Source organism: Lingula anatina, chromosome 10, assembly GCF_051362555.1.
Source record: "Lingula anatina isolate TDL-2025a chromosome 10, LinAna3.0, whole genome shotgun sequence".
NCBI lineage: Eukaryota > Metazoa > Brachiopoda > Lingulata > Lingulida > Lingulidae > Lingula > Lingula anatina.
In genome coordinates this window covers 11,921,408-11,945,382 of record NC_141776.1, presented here as the reverse complement: position 1 = coordinate 11,945,382, position 23,975 = coordinate 11,921,408, and the positions used below count along the sequence as shown (strand labels likewise).

Genomic DNA, 23,975 nt, shown 5'->3' with positions numbered 1-23,975 from the left:
GTTGATTTGCTCAAAAATTTAACTCTTGTATAAAATGTGTGCACTGGAAGATGTGAATAACTTGAATAGTGCAGAAATACTTTCAATTTATCACCATCTGTTGAATATATAATACTTCTTCATTTTGCTAAAAGCATTTTTTGTGATAATATTAAATAACAGTAATGTATTTTACAATTACTTTTTAAATTGGTTAAACTGTTGATGAGTTTTCACTAATATTTTTAAAGTGAAAAATAAATTTTGTTGAAATGTCACCCACCAGTATGTGTCATTGCTGTTTTCTTTAAAAGAAAACTAATTGATGAGAAAACATCTTTTTAAAATCGCTAATAGAAGAACTGTCTTAGCAGATAATATTGATAAAAGTTGTAGAATAGACTGAAAAAAAGCCTTGTTGTCTTATAACATCAATGCGTTAGTAGTGCTAATAGTTTTAGATTGTGTTAGTTGAGCCAACTCTTCCGTGTCAGGAGGAACGAAGATATTACTTATCAAACAATCATGCAGAAATAAACACTCGCGAGTGAGGTAAGTTATGAATAACGTAACATTAATAGCCTTTAATCGTTTTTAAAGCTGAGATAAAGTAATTATACCGAAGGAAAGCCGAATTTCATGTCAGTTATACCAAATTACTCTTATGTATATGTTTTGAATATCGTGCTTTTTTTCATAGTGTACGGAGTATCCCCGTCTCGACTGCTCTCGACTCGAGAGTTTAAAAATATTACCTTACGTTGTATTTTATTCCAGAATTTATTGAAGTAACAATTAAGGTTCACGCAGCCTTTTATGTATGTATCCTTATATTCTTTCTGAATTATATGCTGCTTGCTGTATGGGACTACATGTACGTGTACTTGAATTTTTCATTGTGATCACTGAAAATTTGTTAAAATATTTACCATTTTTCTGTCCTTTTTCTGTAGTTGCAGGAAGCAAGGAAGCAAGGAAGTTACCAAAAAGGAGAAATTAAAAAAGAACAAGAACAACAGGAGAGTGTTCAAATACTTTTAAAAATCACAAAAAATGACTTCAAAACTGTGGAATGTTTCATTAGGCAGGTTAAAACTCCAACACAGAAGACAAAGTGTTCAAAGACTTTCTACAGTATCTTCCTTACACCACCATTGCCTCTCTGTTTCCACGCCTAGACAGCAGGGCCATCTTTACAGATACAGAGACAGTAAAGTGAAGCCTGTTTTCAGCCATGCAGGAGAGTTTCAGACAACTTCTTATCATTTACAAACAAGAAATGTCACAACATGGTCCCCGCTTGCTTCTGTCTTCAACAGCCAGCCTGTAGAGAAATTTAGGTTTGACTTTACTAATCAGGTAAATAATAATAATAATAATATTAATAATAATAATCATTATTTTTTATTTTATTATTATTTTATCATTATTATTTTTTTTAAATCCTAATTAAAATTCAGACTGTGTGAATTTATTTAGTAACTACTATGTATATAACAGATTCACAGTATGTAAGAGAAAGAAATGAGTTTATCATCCTCTGCATGACAGATATGCATACTAGTACCAAAAAAAGTGAATTCAAGTTTTTGGTTGAAAATCTTGTGACCTCAAACCACCTCAATATTGATGCTAAAACACTGCTTTAATGACATATTTTACTGGCTTTCAGCATATCAGCCCTTAGAAAAATGAAAAGTTTGCAGCAATATTGCTGCAAATTTTCTTCAAAATCACTGCAAATTTGCAGCAGGCCTGATATTTTGCATAGGGAAGTTCAATACTTTTAAAAAGCTTATTAAATTTCAGGGATTGTTCTGCATCCCAGGCCTCACTGAGCCTAAAAGCTTCCACATACTATATGAAGATGCAGAAAACATCACAGATGAACTTGTGTCCGAGGCCGTCAGTGACAAGAGAAGCAGAAAAATGGTGGAGGTCCTGGATGACATGTCCGACGTGCTGTGCAGAGTTGCTGATATGGTAATGGTTTTTGATGTTTGAAGGCACATTTACATTGAACATAATGACTTTTGGTTTCTGAACACGTGCTAACAGAACATGATGGTTTTTGATGTCTCAAGGAGCAGTTACAGCGAACATAATGGAACATAGTTTGACACTTTTTGGTATGAAACATCATTATTGTAAAAAAAAAAAGTTCAACCAAATTTTGTTAACTGAGCTTGTGTTGCTGGTACTGACACCAATCAATTCTAAAGAAAGCAATTTAATTGCTTTATTTTATTTTTCTTAAGGCAGAATTTGTCCGTGTTGCCCATCCAGACATGAACTATTCCACTGCTGCAGAAGAAGCTTGTCTTGGTGTGAATTATCTGGTGGAAAAGTAAGCTCTATTATCAAAGTTACATATAAAGTAATGAATACAAGTAGTGTTTACAGTGGTTATTACTGTCAAGTATACTACAAAATAAAATGTGAATAAGACGTACAGTACTGAGACAAATGTATGTGTCAGTATGTGCACGTGAGTTTTTATGTGTTTGTATATTTGTTTTCAGAGAGAGTATATATGTGAATGTTTGTGTAATGTTATCGCTAAGAGAATATAAGTATATGTGTACATGTGTGTTTATACATTTGTTTGTATTTGTGTCTGTGTATGTATGTGTGCCAAAATGCTTGTTTACCTGAGGTATGTAAGTCATGATTTGTTTATATGTGTGTATGTATTTGTTTGTGTGTTTATGTATTTGTGTGTGAGAGAGTGGGTGAGGGAGAGAGAGAGAGAGATAGAGAGAGAGAATGTGTGTGTGTGTGTGTGTGTGTGTGAGGGAGAGAAATATAGAGACAGAGAGAGTGTGTGATGTAGGTTCATGTGTATGTATGTGTGTATGTGTTGACTGTTGTCACTGAAGTCTCGTCATATATTTTAGACTGAACACCAACGTTCCCCTGTACAAGGCCCTGAAGAAAGTCCACCTGGAGGGGGACACCATGCCCACTGATGACATAGACAAGAGAGTGATAGAGCTCTTCTTGGTGGACTTTGAAAAAAGTGGGATAGATCTGAATGACACAACGGTATGCCAACACACATTGGGCTGTTACTGTATTTGTATTGATCTGACTTCATTCAAAAGGAACTGTTGTAAATAATGGTAAAAGTGACTGTAATGTTGATAATTTAAATGTATGCAATGGAACACCAATGGACATTGACAATGAATTTCCAAATTGTTTAGTTTATTGAATATTAAATGATTATGAATAGAAATTATGCATGCAATGTTACGCTAATGGACATTGGTCATTAATTTTGTTCGTAAATTTTTTAGAATTTGAAATGAAGCAAAGTTAAGTGATTTTGTGATAATGTGCTCAGTGCCTGGAATTATTACAGTGAAAAATAATGAACTGTGGGAGATAGGGAGGAGGGTACAAAAGCTAATTGATTGAAGAAAATTAACTAAGATGTATGTTGCCTTTTTAACCTGCAAGGAATAGGTGTGGTATTTCTTTTAAAAAAATCACACTGAAAGTGTGCTTGCATCCTAATCATGAAATAATCAAACATGGGGTGTTTTTAAACTTGCAGAGAGAAAAATTTGTGGAGTTAAACAAGAAGATCATTCACTTGAGTAACACTTTCACTCAACGGACAGAAGAACCAATTAGGGTTGCCAAAAACCACCTGCCAGAAAACCTGCAATATGTGTACGTATAAATGACTTCAACTTTTTGATAGACAGAGGACTAGCCCGTTTTTTCACATAAATAAGTCAGTTGCTGTAACACTGTTCCTGATAGGCTACGATATGTGCATGTAACTTTGGTAACAAAGTTGTTAGCCACTGAAACTGACTGTGTGTGTGTGTGTGTGTGTGTGTGTGTGTGTGTGTGTGTGTGAAAGTAGAAAAGAAATTTTGCCTGAAAAGGTTAGCTTTCTTCACTATAAGTCCACTCTGAAATAATCACCAGGTTTGTCATAAGACAGGCTTAAAATATATTTAATTTAATGTGGACCATGGTAATGGCTCAAACAATACAAATGAAGCAATCAGTCTGAAGCAATAAATTATTTTCTAAAATTATTTTTTCTTGGCCTGGACATTATGAACAAATGTACGGTTGATTTCTCTTGGCCCAGAGTAGACTTAAACTTGGTTTTAATATTTTAGAACCTGCTGTAGATTTGACTGTGTGAAGACATGTTGAATATTTATGTATATTGGTGCATACTATATTTATTGGCATATCCCTAGGAGTTAAAGAGTAAAAAAAACAAAAAAAACATATATCATTAAATAAAAGGTAGTTTATAGTAAAAACTTGGCTAAGTCTAAGATTTGATTTTTTTCTAGATTTGGTATTGATGGAGACAATGTTGCTGTCACAGGAATGTTTCCATACCACCAGTCAGAAAGAGTGAGTTAACTATGGGTGTGGTTTATCAAAATAATAAGTCATGGCCTTGAAACAAGTTGTGGGATATTGTTTACCATGCTCCAGCACACTGGACTTGGAAAGAACTGTTGTAAAAACTGAAAAAAATATTTGTCACATTTTAAATTGAGTTATTGTGATCTAGAAAAAAATTAATCATGTGGAATGGACTTTTTCTTTGGTTCTAACTGAAAGTTCATATACTTTGCCTATTAACTGGAATCGTGATATAACAAGAGAAAATTGTATGGCTTGAAAATATCGTACAGTAGTTTATATGTGGAGTCTCCTGAAGTATTCATGATAATGATAAAAGTTATGACAAGAATACTATATATATATAAGAATATATGAAATAAATCCTCCATTCATCCATCAAAGAAAACACTAAAATGTAAACACAAATCAAAATTGAACTTGTTCTTGTATTTATTTATTAACAGCTATAATAATTCCTCATCTTTATAATACCTAGGTGCGAGAGGTTGCCTATCGCCTGTACCTGTATCGTTTGGAGCACCAGGAGGCGATATTAGAGAGGTTGCTGAGCACCAGACACGAGTTGGCTCAGCTGGTCGGCTTCCCCACCTTTGCTCATCGCTCATTGCAAGATGCAATTATGGACAAACCAGGTAAAACATGGACTGGACAATTGTAAGCATGTGTGGGCATACATCCACACACATACACACACACACACACACACACACACAATTACGGATAAACCTGGTTAAACATGGAAAAGACAAGTACATTCATACATGCATGCACACACAAGAATATGCATATGCGCACACACACTTATGGATACACCTGATAAAACATGGAAGAGACAAGTACACTTATATATACACACACACACAATCACACATTTTAGTAAGCTCACCAGGGAGATGATATGTTCAACAAAATTGAGCATGTTTGTAAAACTGTCTGAAATTGTTTTATAGACATTAGACTGGTATGTATACTTTTTTACCACCATTTATTCTCTGTTTTTTTAGAAGCTGTCATGGGTTTTTTGCAAAGTTTAGCCAAAGCCTTGCAGCCTCGGTAAGATTGTTAAGCAGAGTCTTGAGAGAAAAACAATTTGATATTTATTGCCTTCAAGACACACATTTCTCAGAGAAAGATTATGCATATGTAAGAAGTCAGTGGGGCTATGAATGTTTTATAAGTCCTGGTAGGACTGACTCGAGAGGTGTCGCAGTTCTTTTAAACAACAAAATAGAATATAAAGTACAAAGTGTGCAAACTGATAATATCGGTAATTTTATTTCGTTAAGAATGAATATTGAAAAAAATTTTGAGGTGAATCTTGTAAATATTTACGGACCAAATAGTGACTCTCCAAATTTCTTCTCTAAGCTTGCATCAGATTTAGAGAATTATGACACGGATTTTAATATAATATGCGGAGATTGGAATATGACTCAAGATGTTAACTTAGACACATTTAACTATTCAGATAATGTAAATAATCCCAGGGCCAGAGAAGCTATGCATGATTTGAAAAGTAAACATAACCTAGTTGATCCATGGAGAATAAAAAATCATAATACTAAACGATATACATGGTTTAGGAGAAATCCTACCAAAAAAGCAAGATTAGACTATTTTCTTATAACTAGAGAGATCATGAACTTGGTACAAAAGGCAGAGATAAATCCTGGATATAGAACAGATCATGCTTATATTTCATTAGAGGTGCAAATAAATGAACAGACAAAAGGAGCAGGCTTTTGGAGGTTTAATAACTTGGTCTTGGAAGAATTGGAATATGTCAAAAAGGTAAAACAAGTAATAGAGGAAACAAAAAAGGATTATGCCCTTCTACCATATAATTTGGATGCCATTAATAGCATCTCGGAGATGGAATTATGTTTTTCTTGTGATGATGCAATGTTTTTAGAAATGTTATTAATGAACATTAGAGGTATGACTATTTCATACTGTTCTAAAAAGAAAAGAGAATCATCGAAAATTAAAAAATCTATAGAAAATCAAATAAAAATCATACAAGAGTTAACAGATTTCGATCATAGTGAAACGTTGATGGAAGTGAAGAGTGATTTACAATTACAACTGGAAGAAATAAGAAAAAATGAACTGAAAGGACTTTTATTACGTAGTAGATCAAAATGGATTGAAGATGGAGAAAAGGCAACAAAATATTTCTGTAGTTTAGAAAAGAGAAATTATATAAATAAAAACATACGTAAATTGATAAACACAGATGGACAGGAAATAAATGATCAGAAATTAATATTAGGAGAAATCGAAACTTTCTACAAAGATTTATATCGATCACAGGATGATAATCTAGACGATGTTAACTTGTATGAAATGTTTCAAGATTTAAATATTCCAACATTAAGGGATAACCAAAGGCAAGCTTTAGATGAAGATATAACACTAGATGATATACATAAATCTCTCCATAAAATGAGTAATGATAAGTCACCAGGCCCTGATGGGTTTACAGCTGAATTTTCTAAGTTCTTCTGGAATGACATTAGATTTTTTCTATACAGGTCTTATTTGCATAGCTTTGATATAGGTCATCTGTCAATATCACAAAAACAAGGGATAATATCTATACTACCCAAAGGGGATAAGCCCAGGGAATACCTCAGGAACTGGCGACCAATTTCCCTGCTTAATATAACATATAAAATACTGGCAGGAGTCTTAGCAAATAAAATCAAAACAGTCTTAGATGATTTGATACACGAAAACCAAAAAGGATTTATTTCAGGAAGATATATTGGTGAGAATACTAGACTACTTTATGATATTTTGCAGTTTACAGAAGAAAATAATATCCCAGGGATGGTTTTATTGGTTGATTTTCAAAAGGCATTCGATTCTGTTTCATGGAAATTTCTTTTTAAAACACTAGACTTCTTTAATTTTGGGCCAAAATACAAAAAGTGGATAGAGCTGATTTTTAATGGATTTGAACTTTGTGTTATTCAAAATGGAATATTTAGTAAATTTTTTAACATAGGACGTGGCTGCCGCCAGGGTGACCCAATCTCACCGTACTTGTTTTTGTTGTGTGCTGAAATCATGGGTATAATGATTCGGAATCAGGCGGATATAAAAGGTATTGCTCTAGGGGATGAATCATACAAAATTATGCAATATGCTGATGATACGGTTATATTATTGGATGGCAATGAAAATTCGCTAAAGTCATGTTTAAATATTATACAGCAGTACTCAAAGTTTTCTGGCCTTATGCCAAATATTGAGAAGACACAGTGTATTTGGATTGGAAGTAAAATAAACAATTCAGAAAAACTATGTCCAGAATATAATATATCCTGGACTTCAGAACCTTTCACTGTTCTTGGAGTTGTCTTTAGTCTCAACTTAAAAGATATGATTACTTTAAATTATAAGGGCAAAATCGAAGAAATAAAGAAACTCATTTCATATTGGTCTAAGCGCATGCTTACAGTGATAGGGAGAATTACAGTAGTTAAAACAATATTAATCCCCAAACTCATCCATTATTTTCTAAGTTTGCCCAATCCATCAGCTGAAATTATTAAATCCTTAGAAAAGCTATTTTTCAAATTCATTTGGAACAATAAAAATGACAGGGTATCAAGGAATACGATTGTGCAAGATTATTGTCATGGGGGACTGAAAATGCCACATTTATCTTTCTTACTAAAATCTATGAAAATTACATGGTTTAGAAGATTGTTGGAAGGTGACTCCTCTTGGAAAAAATTAGTTTTAAAGTCAATGATGCCAAACTTTTGTGAGACTTTTTTAGTGTATGGAAACTGGAATCTAAAAGAATTTGCAAATAATAATAATAATAATTTTTGGAAAGATGCTCTTATGGCATTGTATGAATTTAAAACAATTATCGATGATGATTTAAATGTATGTTCTCAGAACCCTTTATGGTTGAATTTCAGGATTAGAATTGAAAATAAACCTATTTTGTATGAAACGTGGATAAGGAAAAGGATAATGGTCATTCAGGATTTGATAAAGAAAGATGGAAACTTTCTATCCTATGACGAATTCTGTATTAAATACAACTTCAGACCGGCCTTTACAATTTTTATGGGTTTAAGAAATGCTATTTTGAGTGAATGGACTATTAATTCTATCATAAACTCTTTGCAACAACTGCCTTCTCAACCAATATTATTTTACTGGCTGAATAAAAGTAAGAAAGGAGCAAAAGAATTTTACAATGTTTTTTTATCGACAACTCAATCGAAATTGTCAAGTGAATATAAATGGGAAAGAGATCTTAATTTCACGGCAGATAACGAACTATGGAAAAAAATATTATTCATCTATTTTCTTTGTCACAATTGATGTAAAGCTAAGATGGTTCCATTATAGACTTATTCATCGGATATTGAGTACAAATTGCTATCTAAAAAAAATTAGGTTGGTAAATGAGGACAAGTGTGACTTTTGTAATGTAGAGATAGAGTCATTGCTCCATCTTTTTGTAGCATGTGATTATGTTAATACCTTCTGGACATCTTTTTGTGGATGGATAAGTGAATTACATCAATTCAATATAGATCTTAGTCCAGTAGATATTATTTTTGGAAAAATTGGGAAAAAGTATAAACTGCTAAATCTGTTTATTGCATTAGCAAGATTACATATTTATAAACAAAAAATGAGAAAGAATCTGCCATGCCTGGATAGTTTGAAATTTGAAATACAATATTATTGCAAAGTAGAAAAACAAATTTCTCAGAGAAATAATTGTCTTCAAAAATTTGAAAAAAAGTGGGGGCTATATTTGAATCACATAACTTTGGAAATATAATTAATACATGTATATTAATGACTTGTTACTATATGAATGAATGAGTGAGTGAAAGGTGTCCTATGTCTTGTCCATGTCAATATGTGTTTATATATAAACCCACTTTATAGAGGTGCTGTGATGTTTTTGTTTTTGCTGATTTAAATACGTAATTCATATTAGTTTTAATCATCATTCTTCCTTCCTGCACACTCACTTTGAACAAATCTGTTTTGTATACCTTTATATAGATATTTATTGATTGCTATGATTTATTGATTTCAAAAATACTAGACTTCATTAACCTGACTTTCTTGTTTATAAAATACTTAAGATTTGTAAGAGGAGGTACAATACTCTAGGACATAGAAATTTGCATATTGACTCATTAATATTTCAGGATTTAATGTAAAAATTGTTATGTTCAATGGCATTCCTCTGTAAAATGGGTAATAAAAACAATAAAAAAAAAAAAAAAGATTGTTAAGCAGACATTTCAATATCAAATTACGAATATCAACGAAAATCTGTATGTAGATTCATCTTGTTGAACCCAACCTTGTTGGTCGATTTCTTCTTTTCCCCTTCATTCTATTTAGAGGAATGTCTTTTAATTGTGAGTGCACTTAATTCACTGATTTTTTTTTCAGAGTAAAAGAAGAATTAAACATCATCAAAGAAATGAAAAGTCTTGATAGTGCAGCTACTAATAAGGTAATACTGTGGTATTCAGTTCATTTTTACAAAATAAACATCATTCTCTTAAATCTGGAAAGTTGCTGTGTTCAGTTTTGCTAATATATATTTATTTTTATGCTAGAGTTCTTCAAAATAAATTAAGATTAGCTGAAATATATTCCTCCTTTCTTTATTATAGAAAAAAAAGTGTTATAGAAATTGCGCTGGAAGATTAAGCCATCTAAGGGCTACTTTGCAATTCCCTTCCTGCTGGTCATCCCTCCTTTCCTTTTGATTCCATTTTTCTCTAGACCCCTCCTCTCCCCTCACCCATTTGATATTTTCTTCTTAAATTTCTATCAGGAGGTCATGCCGTGGGACCTTGCTTACTATATGTCCCAGGCTGTGGCAGAACAGAGCGACGGCTATAACGAGATAGAGGCTGCCTCCTACCTGTCCCTGGGTGCCTGTATGGACGGCCTGGACCAGTTGTTTAGTAAATTATACGATATCAACTTGTGTCATGTGGAACCTGCCCGAGGGGAACTTTGGGCTAGTGATGTACATAAACTGGTAAGGGTGTTGGATGTGATGAGGTAGTATCTATGTTCTGTGCATTGGGGTACAATGTGTAGTATTTTACAGTAAAATGTACCAAATAATGATTGTAATTCATATCAGGTTATTGGGCAATTTAGTTTGTTTTTAGTTTGTCTGCGTGCATGTTAAATTTATCTTTTATATTTTTTGTTTCGTATAATTGATAGCTCTTCCTAGTCTCTTTTTATATGAATTCTATAAATTATAAAAGCATTTACATTGTCAAAAAAAAGTTCATTTATTGATTTGTGTCTTGCTTAACTGATTTTACATTTGAGCTATTACCAAAAAGACTTAAATTTATTCAAACAATTTATTTCTCAGTGTTTGTGTTGTTTGTATTGCAGGCAGTAACACATAAAACAGAGGGAGTACTGGGTTATATATACTGTGACTTCTTTTTGAGATATAGGAAAAACAACCAGGTATGCTTTTCTGAAGTTTTATTTTTATTTCGCACCGTTTCATTGTTCACAAGGATAACCATTATATTTTTAAAAAATTATTATGTCAAATAATTGATATCGTTAGAGGAGGGAAATAATTCAAGTAATCATCAGTAATTATAAAAATACTGACTGTTGAAGTTGGTTATCTGTTAAAATCCTGTTCCTGATCAGCTTTTGGATAATCAAAGACTGTTCAGTCATGTTTTCAATTTAGACAAACTGTTTATAAAGTATTTTCATGCCATTTATAAAATAATGTAACTTTTGCTTCATGAATATGAAAAATATAGGTGTCTATGAAATATAACACTAAGACTGGTTGTATACTTTCAGCCGTGTCATTTCACAATCCAGGGAGGACGACAGCTACCAGATGGTGAATATCAGGTAGGACAGTCCAAAAAAAAAAAATAAATGAATAAATAAAATAAAAAGATAATAATAATAATAATTATTATTATATCTCAACTATTATATGTAGTAAAAACAGTAACAGTCATCTACTAAGAACAGTAATTACGGTAAACGCTGGCAGTAACATACAGCGCCTACATGTAGTAATGGTATACGTGATATATTTCTTACACTGCATCCTCTTTATCTGCCCCAAAAAAGCACACTTCACACATATATATATATGTGCATTTTTGATCCTATTTCCAAACACTCTACTCTGTAATATCTTAATCATATCTTCCAGCTGCCCAAGGTAGCCCTGTACATGAACCTGGTCCCCCCAGGGAGCACCGTGCCCTGTTTGCTGACACACTCCCAGCTGGAGAACCTGTGGCACGAGATGGGGCACGCCATGCACTCCATGCTAGGCAGGACCAGGTACCAGCACGTGACAGGTACATATAGGGGAGGGTGTGTGTGTGTGCGTGCGTGCATGCACATGAGTGAGCATGGACACGCATGCATGTATACATACATACATATACACATTAGGCACTGGGAAGAAAAACATATACATTAAGAACTAATATAAAGCATGAGGATATTCTTAGCATGCAATGGTTGATAGCTGCCATTGTAGATATGGTTGTTAACATTTTGTGCATATACAGAGAGAGAGAGAGAGAGAGAGAGAGAGAAAGAGAAAGAGAGAATTTTATGAAAATGTATGAAAAAGTATCCACTGTTATAAAATTATGTAGTTAGACTTTTGTGCAGATTTCCCATGCCAGTGGATAAAACATGTTGACCCCTCTCTCTCAATTTTGGTATTTTATCATGCTAGGTACGAGGTGCAGCACAGACTTTGCTGAAGTCCCTTCAATCTTGATGGAGTATTTTGCACTTGATCCAAGGGTATGTGTTCCTGAATTTCTTAAAAGCTGCACTTGCAGTCAACGATCTGTTGCTCGTTTTCTTTCTTCAAGCCAGATTTGTAATAATTAATAAATGTTAAGAGCCTAGTATCCACAGTACAAACTAGTTCAGATGGCTTCTGTGGCAAAGTATGGAGAGATGTAAAGTTAATGAATTAGTAAAAATCAAAATCGTTTTTTCTCATAGGTGATTTCCAGTTTTGCCCGCCATTACAAGACGGGGGAGGAAATGCCAAGTCAGATGGTGCAGGGGATACACAATTCAAAGAAAACTTTTCCTGCTCTGGTAAATTTTATTTACTTGAGTCATTATTTGTTGATTCAAAATTTAATGATTCAGAAAAAAAAATTAAGAGAAATGATTTTGAAACTCACATCATTTTAAGCAATATCAAAAAGCAATAAGCAATATTAAAAAGAAGTGATAGCATGTTGCATGAAAAATATATGCTTGAGCTCCACCTTAAAGTTACTGTTTGGATTTGCTTTTCATCACAGACAATCAGTATTTTGTGTGCCCCTAGGATATTGTTGCTTAGCATCTATTTGATTGACACAATGCTGATTTGTTTTTTATCACAGTCTTTCCAACAATCATTATTCCTGGTGCCTGAGCACCATCCCTAGGGTACTGACACTTAGCATCCATTTGATTGCCACAACACTAATTTTGTTTTTCATCACATATATACATTAAAAGTCAGTATTCCTGAAGCCTAAGCCCCACCCCTGAGTTTCTAACTTTAAAATGCTAAGCACCTATGTGTGATTGACACAGTATTATGATTCCAGACCCTCCAGCAGTCAGTATTCCACAGTATGTTGGACCAAGTCTACCATGGAAAACATCCTCTGGGTAAAAGTACGACAGACATTTTAGCTGAAGTACAGAATGAGTATCTGGGGGTGCCCTACGTGCCAGGCACTGTAAGTATTTTTCTGAGTCACTAGACATAATATTCCTTTAAAGTAGTTCAAGAAAAATTGGGATAATTTGGAAACTTTGTCCTTTGGAGCAATACGATACTGACAAGTCTTTCGCCAATAGCAGATAAACATCATATTGAATAAATAAAAGTTGTTTCAAAAAGCTGTTTTATTCTAACAGTATCGGTCTTATAAATCATATGCTGGACAGTTAAGAATTTTCCACAATTTAGTATTTAGTACTGAAAATCTAGGACACAACTCTGTACGATGATGGCTCAGATTAATTGTATATGTTTCAGGCGTGGCAGCTGAGGTTTTCCCATATTGCTGGTTATGGTGCTCGCTATTACTCCTATCTCCTCTCCAAGGCTCTGGCTGCCAAGATCTGGCAGAGGTGCTTCAGGGATGACCCCTTTAACAGGTAAGACATCTTACCAGATGGTTCACCTCCAAGGCTGTGTTAAACCTTCATGTTGCAAAAAAAAAAAGAATTGGAAAAAAAAACTTCAACACTTTTCCCTTATACACCAATGTATACCATATTCAAAAATGAGAGTGATTATTCTGATTCATCCAGTAGAATGATGTCATGTAAGAGAAAAAAAAAAAAAATTGAATACTGGGCTTCAGGAGATCAGTGGTACCGATCACAATGTTGGATCATTGCATATTAATAACTTCCCATTTCCAGTATTAGATTTAATTTTTCCTCTCATATTAAAAGAAAAATGTCCCCAGAACTGCTATCCATACAACTAATTTTGAGTTCACACAAATAGTTAATCATATTAACGTATGTTTAATGCAGTGAAGTTGACCTTGATTTGCTCCTGTCATTCAGAACAATGGGCGAACAATATCGCCAGAAAGTGCTGGCTCACGGAGGACAGAAACCGCCATTAGAGCTTTTACAAGGTGGGCATGGGCAAGATTTCAATAAGCCGAATGATCTTTGCTTCACATCAGTTCAATTATACTTTAAGTTGAATAATGTTTTATAAGTGTATCATGGAAGTATCATATAAGTTATGAACAATAATTCTTTGTCAAACTGTTCATGATGAATACATGATACATCAACACTTAGTAGAAATACACATACAGATTGACATATACATATAATACATGGCATGTACAGACAGCATTATGACCAAAGTGCAAGAAACATAATATACAACAATCTTGTAGTAACAAGAATGATAATAACAGTTGTAATTATAATGAAAATAAAAGAAAGTAAAGAAAGAAATGAATAAGTAGGTGCATCGATTCAGAAAATTTTATAAAATCAAAGAAATAGGTTATTTCATATGTTCTGTTTATTCATCTGTAACTTGCAAAACATTTAGCAGTTAGGGTACAGATCTGTTTTCTTCATACTGTTATTCACTAATGCCTGTGAATCGTTTAGTAATGAGTATTGCGGATTAATGACCACTTTTTTATTTCAGATCTCCTGGGTGAAGAGTTGACACCACAGACATTTGTTGACACGCTAATTGAGGATCTTGACAATTAACACAGCAGTTAAAAATGATTTATATTCAAAATACTGGCACTTTTAATGCTAGGATTTACCCCCTTATTGTCTGGTTAATAAAATTAACTATTTCTGGTTTTCTTTCATTACCTCATGTTTTTTTTTAATGCTGGTGTCATTTCAACTGAAGAATAAATATATTTGTAACATATCCAACTACCAAGCTAATGAACATTTTTGCTCAACATATTCAAAGTTTAAAAGTTTCACAGAAGAATTCATTATGTGTATATATTGACATGATTGATAGAGAACAGACAATAATTCTCAGTTTTCCATGTATTATTATGAAAAGAATAACAGTAGATGAACACTCAGTTGAACCAAGATACCTTAATTTTATACATCATATCTTGTATAGATAAAGCCATCACCTAGATTATTCACCAGTGACAAGAACTTAGATTTCTGTTTAATTTAGTCCATGCAGATTATAACATTTGAGTGTCAAATTTTATCTTCATCTGCATCAACATATTTTTTTGAAATAAAATCCAGTTAAGTTACTTCATAATACTTTAATCCTTTTTCTGTATTTTTTTTATCCGCTGTACATCAGAATTAATATTAAAAAGGCATATCACATTTTTTCAGAATATCTATTAAATGGTTCTTGTAATACCACCCAAAAAGAAGAAAAAAAGGAACAATATATTATATATTTTTTTATTTTCTTTAGAAAAAATTACACATAAATATACAAGCATTCATTTTCAAAGATATATTACACTTTCTACATTTTCTTAATAAATATACATAAATTTGACTCCAAATTCAGTATGGCAATCATATCTCACTTCATATAATGCATGTGACATAAGGATAATTTGTTAATCATGATTATCCACTGTTTTAATGATTAAATCACATAACATTATGTCAGCAATTCAAAGTTCAGTCCAACCAGAAGAGTGCAGCACAATATGTGTTTAAAGTGTACTACACACACACACAAAGAGAGCAGCACCAACTCTAAATGTGTGTACAATAATACGTAAATGGTGCTGTGTTCTTGCCCTCAAATCTGTCGGAAATTCAACTGTTACTGCTTCTGGCTGTGAAAGCATCTAATCTGATAAACAATGCTTCACATTTTTCAATAATGACATATTACGTAATTACACCAACAAAGTGTCATACTGGAATTATTGTCATACATTATGCTATTTCTGGTTTTTCTTAGACACTTCATCTAAAGTGGATTTCAGTGCTTTCCTAGCCTCCCTGGCGTCATGCATGGATGCTGTTCTCACAGCATTGTATTTTCTCTGGACCTGAAAATATCAAAAAATCATGCAAAATATATTTTAAATTGAATAAGTTGAGATGAAGAATAATATTGCATAACAAGATAAAAATTATTTGACATAACACAACAAAAATCCTGTGATGTAGGGTCTTAACAAAATCATGAAGCATTGAAAAATTATGCTTCTTTTATGTCATAGGTTAAAGGTGAAAGGTCACACCAGAGCCAGAAGAAAGATGGGCTCCCCAATCAGAAGCCACAACAAACTGACAAAATTTAGCTCAACTTTCATAACTATAAACATCCACCCACAATGTACTTACATCCCCAAGTAAAGTAGGTGCCTCAGGAAAGTCCTTCATCTTTCTCTTGTCCTTCAAAGCCACGTTAAGTGGAGCCTCTGTTACCGCGGTCCTTGTCTTCATCTCCGTCAGCATGTCGTCTACTTTCTCTTGGTATGTTTTGGGAGGGACATCACTAAGGTATTTATGCTGGAAGGAAATTCAGTGTAGAATTATGGATGAACTTTCAATGTGAGAAATAAATTTCCCATTTCTAATACAGTTCCAGGGCCTTCTGATGAATTTCAGGAATGACATTGTGTTTAAAATACATTTATAAGGTATTGGTAAGCAACGCACCATTACATGGGAAAATAGTGGACATTGTGTTAAAGCTTGCCGTCTTATCCACTAATAGACACTGAATAGATACCCGGTGCAGAAGTATTCAAGTTGGTAGGCCATATTTGACCCTTAGACAAGTTAGTCCACTGTTCTGAATGCTGCATTGTGTTAGGTGTGCCTGGCCAGAAGAAATGCATTGTGTTAGGTGTGCCTAGCCAGAAGAAATGCATTGTGTTAGGTGTGCCTGGCCAGAGGAAATGCATTGTGTTAGGTGTGACTGGCCAGAGGAAATGCATTGTGTTAGGTGTGCCTGGCGAAAATCATATTGTGCCAGAAGAAATGCAGATGTCTCACCTGTTTATATGGTTCAAAAGGTTTCTGTATCCTGTCCAGCTGGACCACATTGTCCCTGAATACTATGGGGTGATCCAGCATCTGTTTTAGGGCACGCACACTGCCTTGTAGGTCTGCAATGTAATAATAAAAAAAAATGATTATAATGAATTACTGCAAACAAATATAATAACAGTTTATTGCAAATAATATTTGTCATAATGAAATTTTGCTACATAATAATGGTAATGTAGATAATGAAAAAATACCAGAAGTATGGCAGATAACTATTATCTCAGAGTCTATAGAATGTGACTGTCCTTTTGGAATTTCAAAATACAGGATATATCAAGCCCATCTACCTGGCACTGAAAGTCTTTCAATTTTTTTTCTGTATTTTTGAATTTGGAATCCACTTTATCTAAGGGGAGTCTTGAGCAAAGAAAAAAGTCATCAAATAAAGAGAGAGAGAGAAAGAAAATTTGGCAGATACAGATTTAGGATTGATTTTCAGATAAAGACAGAGATATTAGAGGAATGTTTACCTTTGGGGATATGAGTATTGGGGTCCTCTGGTGCATCTAACAAAATTTCGTATCCCTTATAATGCCCCGGGACAGTCTTCTTTTTCCTTTGTTTTTCAGGTTTCTGAGTCTCCTTTGGAGGCCTAGGTTGATCTTTTGTGATGTTTTCATCAATCTGAAAAATGCATAAAATAGTCAAATTGCACATTAAAACAGGACATATGTAAAATACCAGTGTATTTATATGTTTAAAAAAATTCAACTCTATTTTTCAAAAAGAGTTTCCAAAAACAATAATGATAGCCAGATTAAGGTACCTGTGAACTGAGATTTGTATAAAAATGTTCTGACAATATGTGCTTGGATATTTCAAAACCAGTGAAAAAATAAACATCAATATATTCTTTAGCCAATATTAATCTACCTGTGTCATGAAGAAAGTATCTCCATCTTCTTCAGTTTCTTGTTGCTGAGGAGGCCATGCCTCTCCTGGTTCTTGGTTTGACCTTTCACCCTTGACCTCTGACCTCATGTCATGTGGTACTGACCCAGCAGACTGTGGCCTTGACCTCTGCTTTGGAGACTGGGCAATGGGAGGGAGGGGTTTACTCGGGTCCATTCCCCCTGGGGTGACATTGCGAGAGGAAGGAGCGGAGGAGGGGAGGGATCTCATCCTCTTTGGTGCCTCGAGTGCCAGCAGTTCATCAACATTGCACCGTGGAATAGGTGGCACCACTGTCTTTACCTGCAAGAAGTGACATACATCAAATACTCAAATGAATTATATTGCAACGACCAACAATTTTCAACTGATAAAAAAAAAGTGCACAGAACATGCAATATGTAAATGGTTATTGTGATCAGTGCATACTGCTCTTTATTTTGGCAATACATCTATCTTATATGCATCTGACTATTTCTCAAGGAGGCTCAAGTAATGGTTAAAAGCTGGTTTAAAATGCCAGTTTTTTTAAATATTTTCCTGCTTTAGATTATAATTTTGGCCAATAAATTTAGACCAATGTTCAGGCTAAAGATATTTTATAAAACCAGCCCCACCCCTGGTGATTATTAATGCGTTAAAAGTAGTTTCCAGGACACTGACCTTCCTGCTGGCCTTCTGTGGCACCTCCACATGTGGCTTAATGGCTGGTTGTGGTTTCTTCCTGACCACCCTGATACCCAACCTGTCCTGGAGGTACTGCTTCAGTATCGGGGGCTCACCACTGTTCCGAGTGGTCAGCGGGTTGTCATGGATGACCAGTTCATTGAGCATGGGCCAGGCAGCCACGGGAAGGAGGGCTTCTTGGTCTTCAATCTGAAGAAAAGGTTATTTATGGAATTTAAAAAAAAAAAAAAAGGAAAGAAAAACTTTTGCAAATTTGCAGCAACAGATTTTTCTTGCAAATTCTCTGAGAGTGTTTGACACAAACCAGATAGTTTGCTGAAAATGTTTCATTTTGCTATGGGTGAGCTTTTATGGCATTAAGGTTTATTGTCATGAGGATTGAACCAATGTTCAACAGTTTCCATTTTTAATTAAAAACTTAAGGACAATTATGAGACCCTCAAAAAAATAAAAAATAAATAAATTACTGGTCCTGACTGAACTTCACCAGTGAGGATCTTCCCTCACTCTGTCAATTGATGAACAGTCTTACCTGGTTAAATGCCAGATTAAGGTACTGAAGCTCAGGGAAGGGGGGTGGCATGGCGATCCCGTCTGCATCCGCCTGGTCTGCGGGAATGTCAATGCGAGGCTCCACAGACTCTGCAGGGGGGATGTTCGCTCTCTCTGTCATAAAAGGAGATGGTAACTCTGGCAACTCTGGTATCTCAGCAGGTGCCATTTCCTGCTCTACTAATGGTGTGTTCTGATTGGGCGGAGGGACCTCTGCAGGGGGTAAGTCCTGATTGGCTGCAGGATTCTCTGCAGGGGGTGCCTGCTGTTCAACTGGAGCTGTGTTCTGATTGGATGGGGGAACTTGGTTTTCCATAGGAGGAGCCTGTTGCACTTCTGGGGCTGCATCTTGACCAGATTTGGGGACATCAGCTGGAGGTATTTCCTGCTCTGCAGGGGGTACTTGCTGCTCTGATGGAAGCACCTCAGCTGGGGATATGTCCTCATTGACTGTTTGTTTCTCTGTAGGGGGTATTTGCTGGTTTCCAGAGGGTGTCTGTGCTCTCAGTGCTTCCTGCTGCTGTTCTACGGCTTGGATGTGGCTTGTCTCTTCCGCTACTGCCCTCTGGTATGCAGACTCAGCAGCCTCCTCCCTGTCCAGCTGCTCTAACTTTGCTTTTAGCTCATCAAGTGTGATATTGGTGGCTAGAGAGAAATAAATAAATATTAAGTAAATAAATAAATAAATTTTACGAGAGGGGTGTAGGTACCTCAGAAGCTAAGGAACAAGAATCAGAAGTTTATTGACAATCACCCTACATCCGGGCATGATCAAATACAAATACAAGAAGTAATCTGCAGAGTGATTAAACAGTTAGATATACATTATAATGTCTAAACTAATGCAGGGAAAGTAGAAGTACTACACAATATATATCGATATGGGGATCACCCCACAAAAAAAAAAAAATAAATAATAATAATAATTCAACTAGAATAGGCTACACTAAACCTTATATTAAACTATTATTTAGGGGGATATGAGAACTGCATCGGCAGTTTATCTAGGTTTTCTTCAGCATAGATGCAATTTTCATATCCCTAGCTTTAAAACAATCATCAAGAAAGTCAGTTGTGCGTTTTGCGATATCAAAATCATTACATTGCAGTATGGCAAGAAAAAGTTCACTGCTAAGGAAGGGGCAAGTGTCCTCCACTGGATTAGCCATTACTGCTATATTATAGTACATGTACTGCTATGGATAATCCAAGGACGTTTATTGATAAACGTCTTATATGTCCTTGAATGATCTAACCACTCACCATCTCTGTCTTCTTCCTCCATTTTTCTTTGACTTCTAGCACTGAGTGGCCTGGACTTTGGTGTCTTGCTTTTCTTCATCTTCTTGAAGGCTGGACTTTCTTGCGTAATCAGTCTACCTCCCACCAACCTCAGCTGTGGCACTGAGAAAATGTTGTTCTTTTCCAGACTGAGGTGACGCAGCCTAAAATGTAGAATGAAATAATTCTTATATTGTGTCAGAATTTTTCACTGCGGTGGTTTATTTATCTATATCCATATTTTGATTAAAAGGAAAAAAAATTTGAGCATAGATTATAGTTCCTTTTCCTTTTCTCAATTGATCATAAAACCTATCTAAAATATGAAATCCTATCTCACCTCCTCAGTCCAGCTAATGCAGAAAAAGTTGAAAGATCAGACAGTTTGTTGTCATCTAAAAATAATATTTCTAAAGCAGGAAATCTTTCCATTCTTTTCTCTCTGAAAATAAAGTATTAAAATGGCATAATCAGTACATGTAACAGTATAAAAGATTCTTTGAAAATCGTGTAATTCAAGTTGAATAAATAAAATAATTATTAAATAACTGATTATCTTTTGTTCAGTATCAACAATTACTTTTCTAAAACAAAGAAATTGTAACAAAACAACTTTTAATATTTATACATTATAAAATTACAACAATAAAAACAACAATAATAATAATAATAATAAATAAATAAATGAAAGAATACTATAACACAAAATGAATGAACTTTTTAAAACTCTTAAACAAATGTTGCAAAAAAAAAAAAATCCAAAGTGATCATTTGCTAACAGTTCACTTATTTAAAATTAATACTTACTTTTCTGATTTAAAAGGTTGAGCTAGATCAGGTGGAAGCTCTTTAAAATTATTCCCTGTTAAATGTAGCACCCTTAGTTTTGGAATGACGCCAAGCATTAGAATATCTTCCTTGGCCAGGTTGTTATATGACAGATCAAGGACCTAAAAAGGGAAAAGTTGATTATGGAAGTGCTGGTAACTAATGAATGAATGTGAATGATACTTATTTCTTTTAATCTCACAAATATCAAAACAGACAATTTACAAATTATATACAAAGATGTTCCAAACATAGTCCACAAAATGTAAAAGTAGTTTTAAATACATATCAAAATATTTACCTCCAAATGAGGAAAATCCTTGCGTGTAATACGTATTCCTCTTAACCCATTAAGTGGAATCTCTAATTCACGAATAATAGGGAAACCACGGAATGCCTCTGCAATGAAAAAAAAAAAATTTATGCTAGATTTTAAAAATTAAAAGAGGAAAAATATTTTGAGTACATAATGATAAATCATTCAACATAATTTATCAAACTGTATAGGTAAGGGATTTATAGGAGAAAAAAGGCATGGATTAATTTATCTGAAATGAAAAGAATTTCAAATTCAGTAACAATCAAAAAATGAAATATATAAAAAAAATTATTATCTTACAATCCTGATATTTAAGTAATATACAAATCTATCCAAAAGATCTACCCAAGCACAAAATCTCTCTCTCTCTCTCTCTCTCTCACACACACACACACTTACCGAATGGCAAGAAGTTTTCCCCTGCATTGACATAAGCCACATTGTCAAAGAGGCCCAGATCTTCCTCCTTCACCTCAGTGATTCCTTTCCCACAGATGTTCACAGAACACAGGTCTGAGGGGTCCTCTACACAGCTGTGCTTCATCTGCAGGAGAGGAATAAAATTATTATTATACTGCTGACTTTTTTCTTGGGTCATCTTGAATTAAATTTTCCCCAATGGTGTATAATCAATAGTTTTTATCAATTAAAAATTATCTTAAAGTTCTTTACTTTCTATTCAACGAAAGAGGGCCAAACCAAAAGTTAGGTATAGCTGAAAGGTTGAATATAATATGGAAATGGTAAAGTATCTCCGACCAGAGTGGTAATATCTTCTTACCTTTGTCTGTATCACAGTATACCATGCAATTTGACAAGACAACTCAATTTTTACCCTAAATAGCTGGACAGCTAGCTTTCTTCACTGGTCAAGATATTTTTTTAAGCAAAATTGCTAGAAAATATAATGTACTTGTTCCCATAACCCCCCCCCCCAGTGTCCTCACATGCAAAAAAAAATTCTTTAAAGATAAATAGTCCCATTCCTACTGAAAGCCAGGTGATATCATAAGATTGCATGGGATACTTGAGACTGCATAGGAGTATTTGCTACTGCAGAAGCCAACCACCTTCTATTTCTGAAAAATCTGTGATACACCTCTGGGATAAAAAAAAAAAAAAAGAAGAAGAAGAAATAAACGAAAGGACAATTGCAGGTATGCAAATGAACTGACCAAGTAGAAGCCATCTAAAGTCTCTCCTTCCTCTTCATCACTGAGATTGCCCTGTAGTCTTGGAGTGCTTATTGGGGCAGCTGATTGCTTTTTCTCTTCTTTGATCTGTGAGTATGTCTTTGGCTTTGAACAAAGAACAGCCTTGAAGCGGCGACGCTGTTCTGCTCGTAATGAGACCAGCCATGCGCCTCCTCCTGAAAATGAATTTCATTTCTTTTAAATAATAATGCATGATGGCTTTGCCATTATGAAAATCCTATTTTCCATATTCTTAAATATGAAATAGAATTAAGAAAGAGCTATATAGAGCACATATCTGTATGTAATAAATTTCTGTGATATATTCACAAACAAATTAATAATAACAATAACAACAACAACAACAATAATAATAATATCCATCACGTTTGTTTAATATGTAATTTGAAAATTTTTAAATCATAAAATTAGGGGTTGGGGTTACATGGGTTGCTCTCTCTATAATTGATACACTGAAAATGCAAATTCAGACTTGAGTAATAGATGCCTATGCATCATCATGTTGATGCATCATCCTCTAATATATACTGATACTGTACATGTAGGAGTATTGGAAAATGATCATTGAGGCTGCAATACCTATAAAAATACCTGGGGAATCTTTTTTTAATGCAAATATGCTTAATAAATAAGGTGACAATTTGTTGTCTCTCCAACTCAACCCCCCGTACCCCTTTAACCCCCACCCCTTCCAAATCCCCTCCTATAATTTTTCAGCAACTGAAATGTAGCATTGGTTGGTTCTCCACATTTCGCGCTATTTCCTGTGGGTAGTTTTAAACCCAGCAACGTTACGATTTTCACTCAACAAGTTTCTAGTAAAATTAAAGCAGAATACACTTTTGCCATCATTGGATAGAAGCCTGCTATATGCATTTGTTCTCATTTCTTATGTCCATGACCTTATTTACCACAATCTCGACTGAAACGACTATATTTGTACGTTCTCTGAACAGTATACGCAGTATCAAACTATGCAGTTTCAATTTTGTGAGATTGAAATGTACACTGACCTTCCTCAGATTGTTTGAATATACTTCTGACAGGAAAGCAATTGCCAGGAACTCCAACACCCCCATCGTCATATTTCACTCCTGGTATCGCCATTTTGAAACATCACCCTGGAGACGAATGTTACCGGAAATAGACGATCTTTTTATTTTCATAATTATAGAGTACAAATGCTTATATTCTCAATGTACTAAATC

The 23,975-nt window shown here is 34.3% G+C and overlaps 2 protein-coding genes across 2 annotated transcripts; one reads left to right on the top strand and one right to left on the bottom strand.

Annotated features, from left to right (window-relative positions):
• The first annotated feature begins 454 nt into the window (after positions 1–454).
• Positions 455–15,232, top strand: LOC106164240 (mitochondrial intermediate peptidase). The gene is made up of 20 exons (XM_086996785.1): positions 455–531; positions 933–1,338; positions 1,789–1,962; positions 2,238–2,326; positions 2,877–3,024; positions 3,539–3,657; positions 4,305–4,368; positions 4,862–5,018; positions 5,391–5,439; positions 9,835–9,898; positions 10,226–10,435; positions 10,810–10,887; positions 11,245–11,298; positions 11,612–11,762; positions 12,152–12,222; positions 12,430–12,528; positions 13,035–13,169; positions 13,472–13,593; positions 14,014–14,087; positions 14,624–15,232. Exons 2-20 carry the CDS (start codon positions 1,033–1,035, stop codon positions 14,689–14,691), a joined length of 2,232 nt encoding a protein of 743 aa, XP_086852911.1. The 5' UTR covers positions 455–531; positions 933–1,032; the 3' UTR covers positions 14,692–15,232.
• A 132-nt stretch (positions 15,233–15,364) lies between these two features.
• Positions 15,365–23,940, bottom strand: LOC106164239 (X-ray radiation resistance-associated protein 1). The gene is made up of 14 exons (XM_013542088.3): positions 23,781–23,940; positions 22,729–22,922; positions 21,953–22,097; positions 21,536–21,633; positions 21,214–21,356; positions 20,747–20,848; positions 20,389–20,570; positions 19,106–19,770; positions 18,550–18,762; positions 17,869–18,189; positions 17,466–17,619; positions 16,942–17,054; positions 16,285–16,452; positions 15,365–15,986 (listed from the first exon to the last, which is right to left on the bottom strand). The coding sequence occupies exons 1-14, from the start codon at positions 23,872–23,874 to the stop codon at positions 15,876–15,878; spliced, it is 2,703 nt and encodes a 900-aa protein (XP_013397542.2). The 5' UTR covers positions 23,875–23,940; the 3' UTR covers positions 15,365–15,875.
• Positions 23,941–23,975: the final 35 nt, after the last annotated feature.

Coding starts and splice junctions, on each gene's coding strand:
- LOC106164240 (XM_086996785.1), top strand. CDS start 1,033: ATGACTTCAAAACTGTGGAATGTTTCATTAGGCAGGTTAAAACTCCAA. Junction 5,440..9,834: donor GCCAAAGCCTTGCAGCCTCG/GTAAGATTGTTA, acceptor TTTTTTTTTCAG/AGTAAAAGAAGAATTAAACA. Junction 11,763..12,151: donor CAGGTACCAGCACGTGACAG/GTACATATAGGG, acceptor TTATCATGCTAG/GTACGAGGTGCAGCACAGAC.
- LOC106164239 (XM_013542088.3), bottom strand. CDS start 23,874: ATGGCGATACCAGGAGTGAAATATGACGATGGGGGTGTTGGAGTTCCT. Junction 22,923..23,780: donor ATTCAAACAATCTGAGGAAG/GTCAGTGTACAT, acceptor ATTCATTTTCAG/GAGGAGGCGCATGGCTGGTC. Junction 17,055..17,465: donor CAATACTCATATCCCCAAAG/GTAAACATTCCT, acceptor ATTACATTGCAG/ACCTACAAGGCAGTGTGCGT.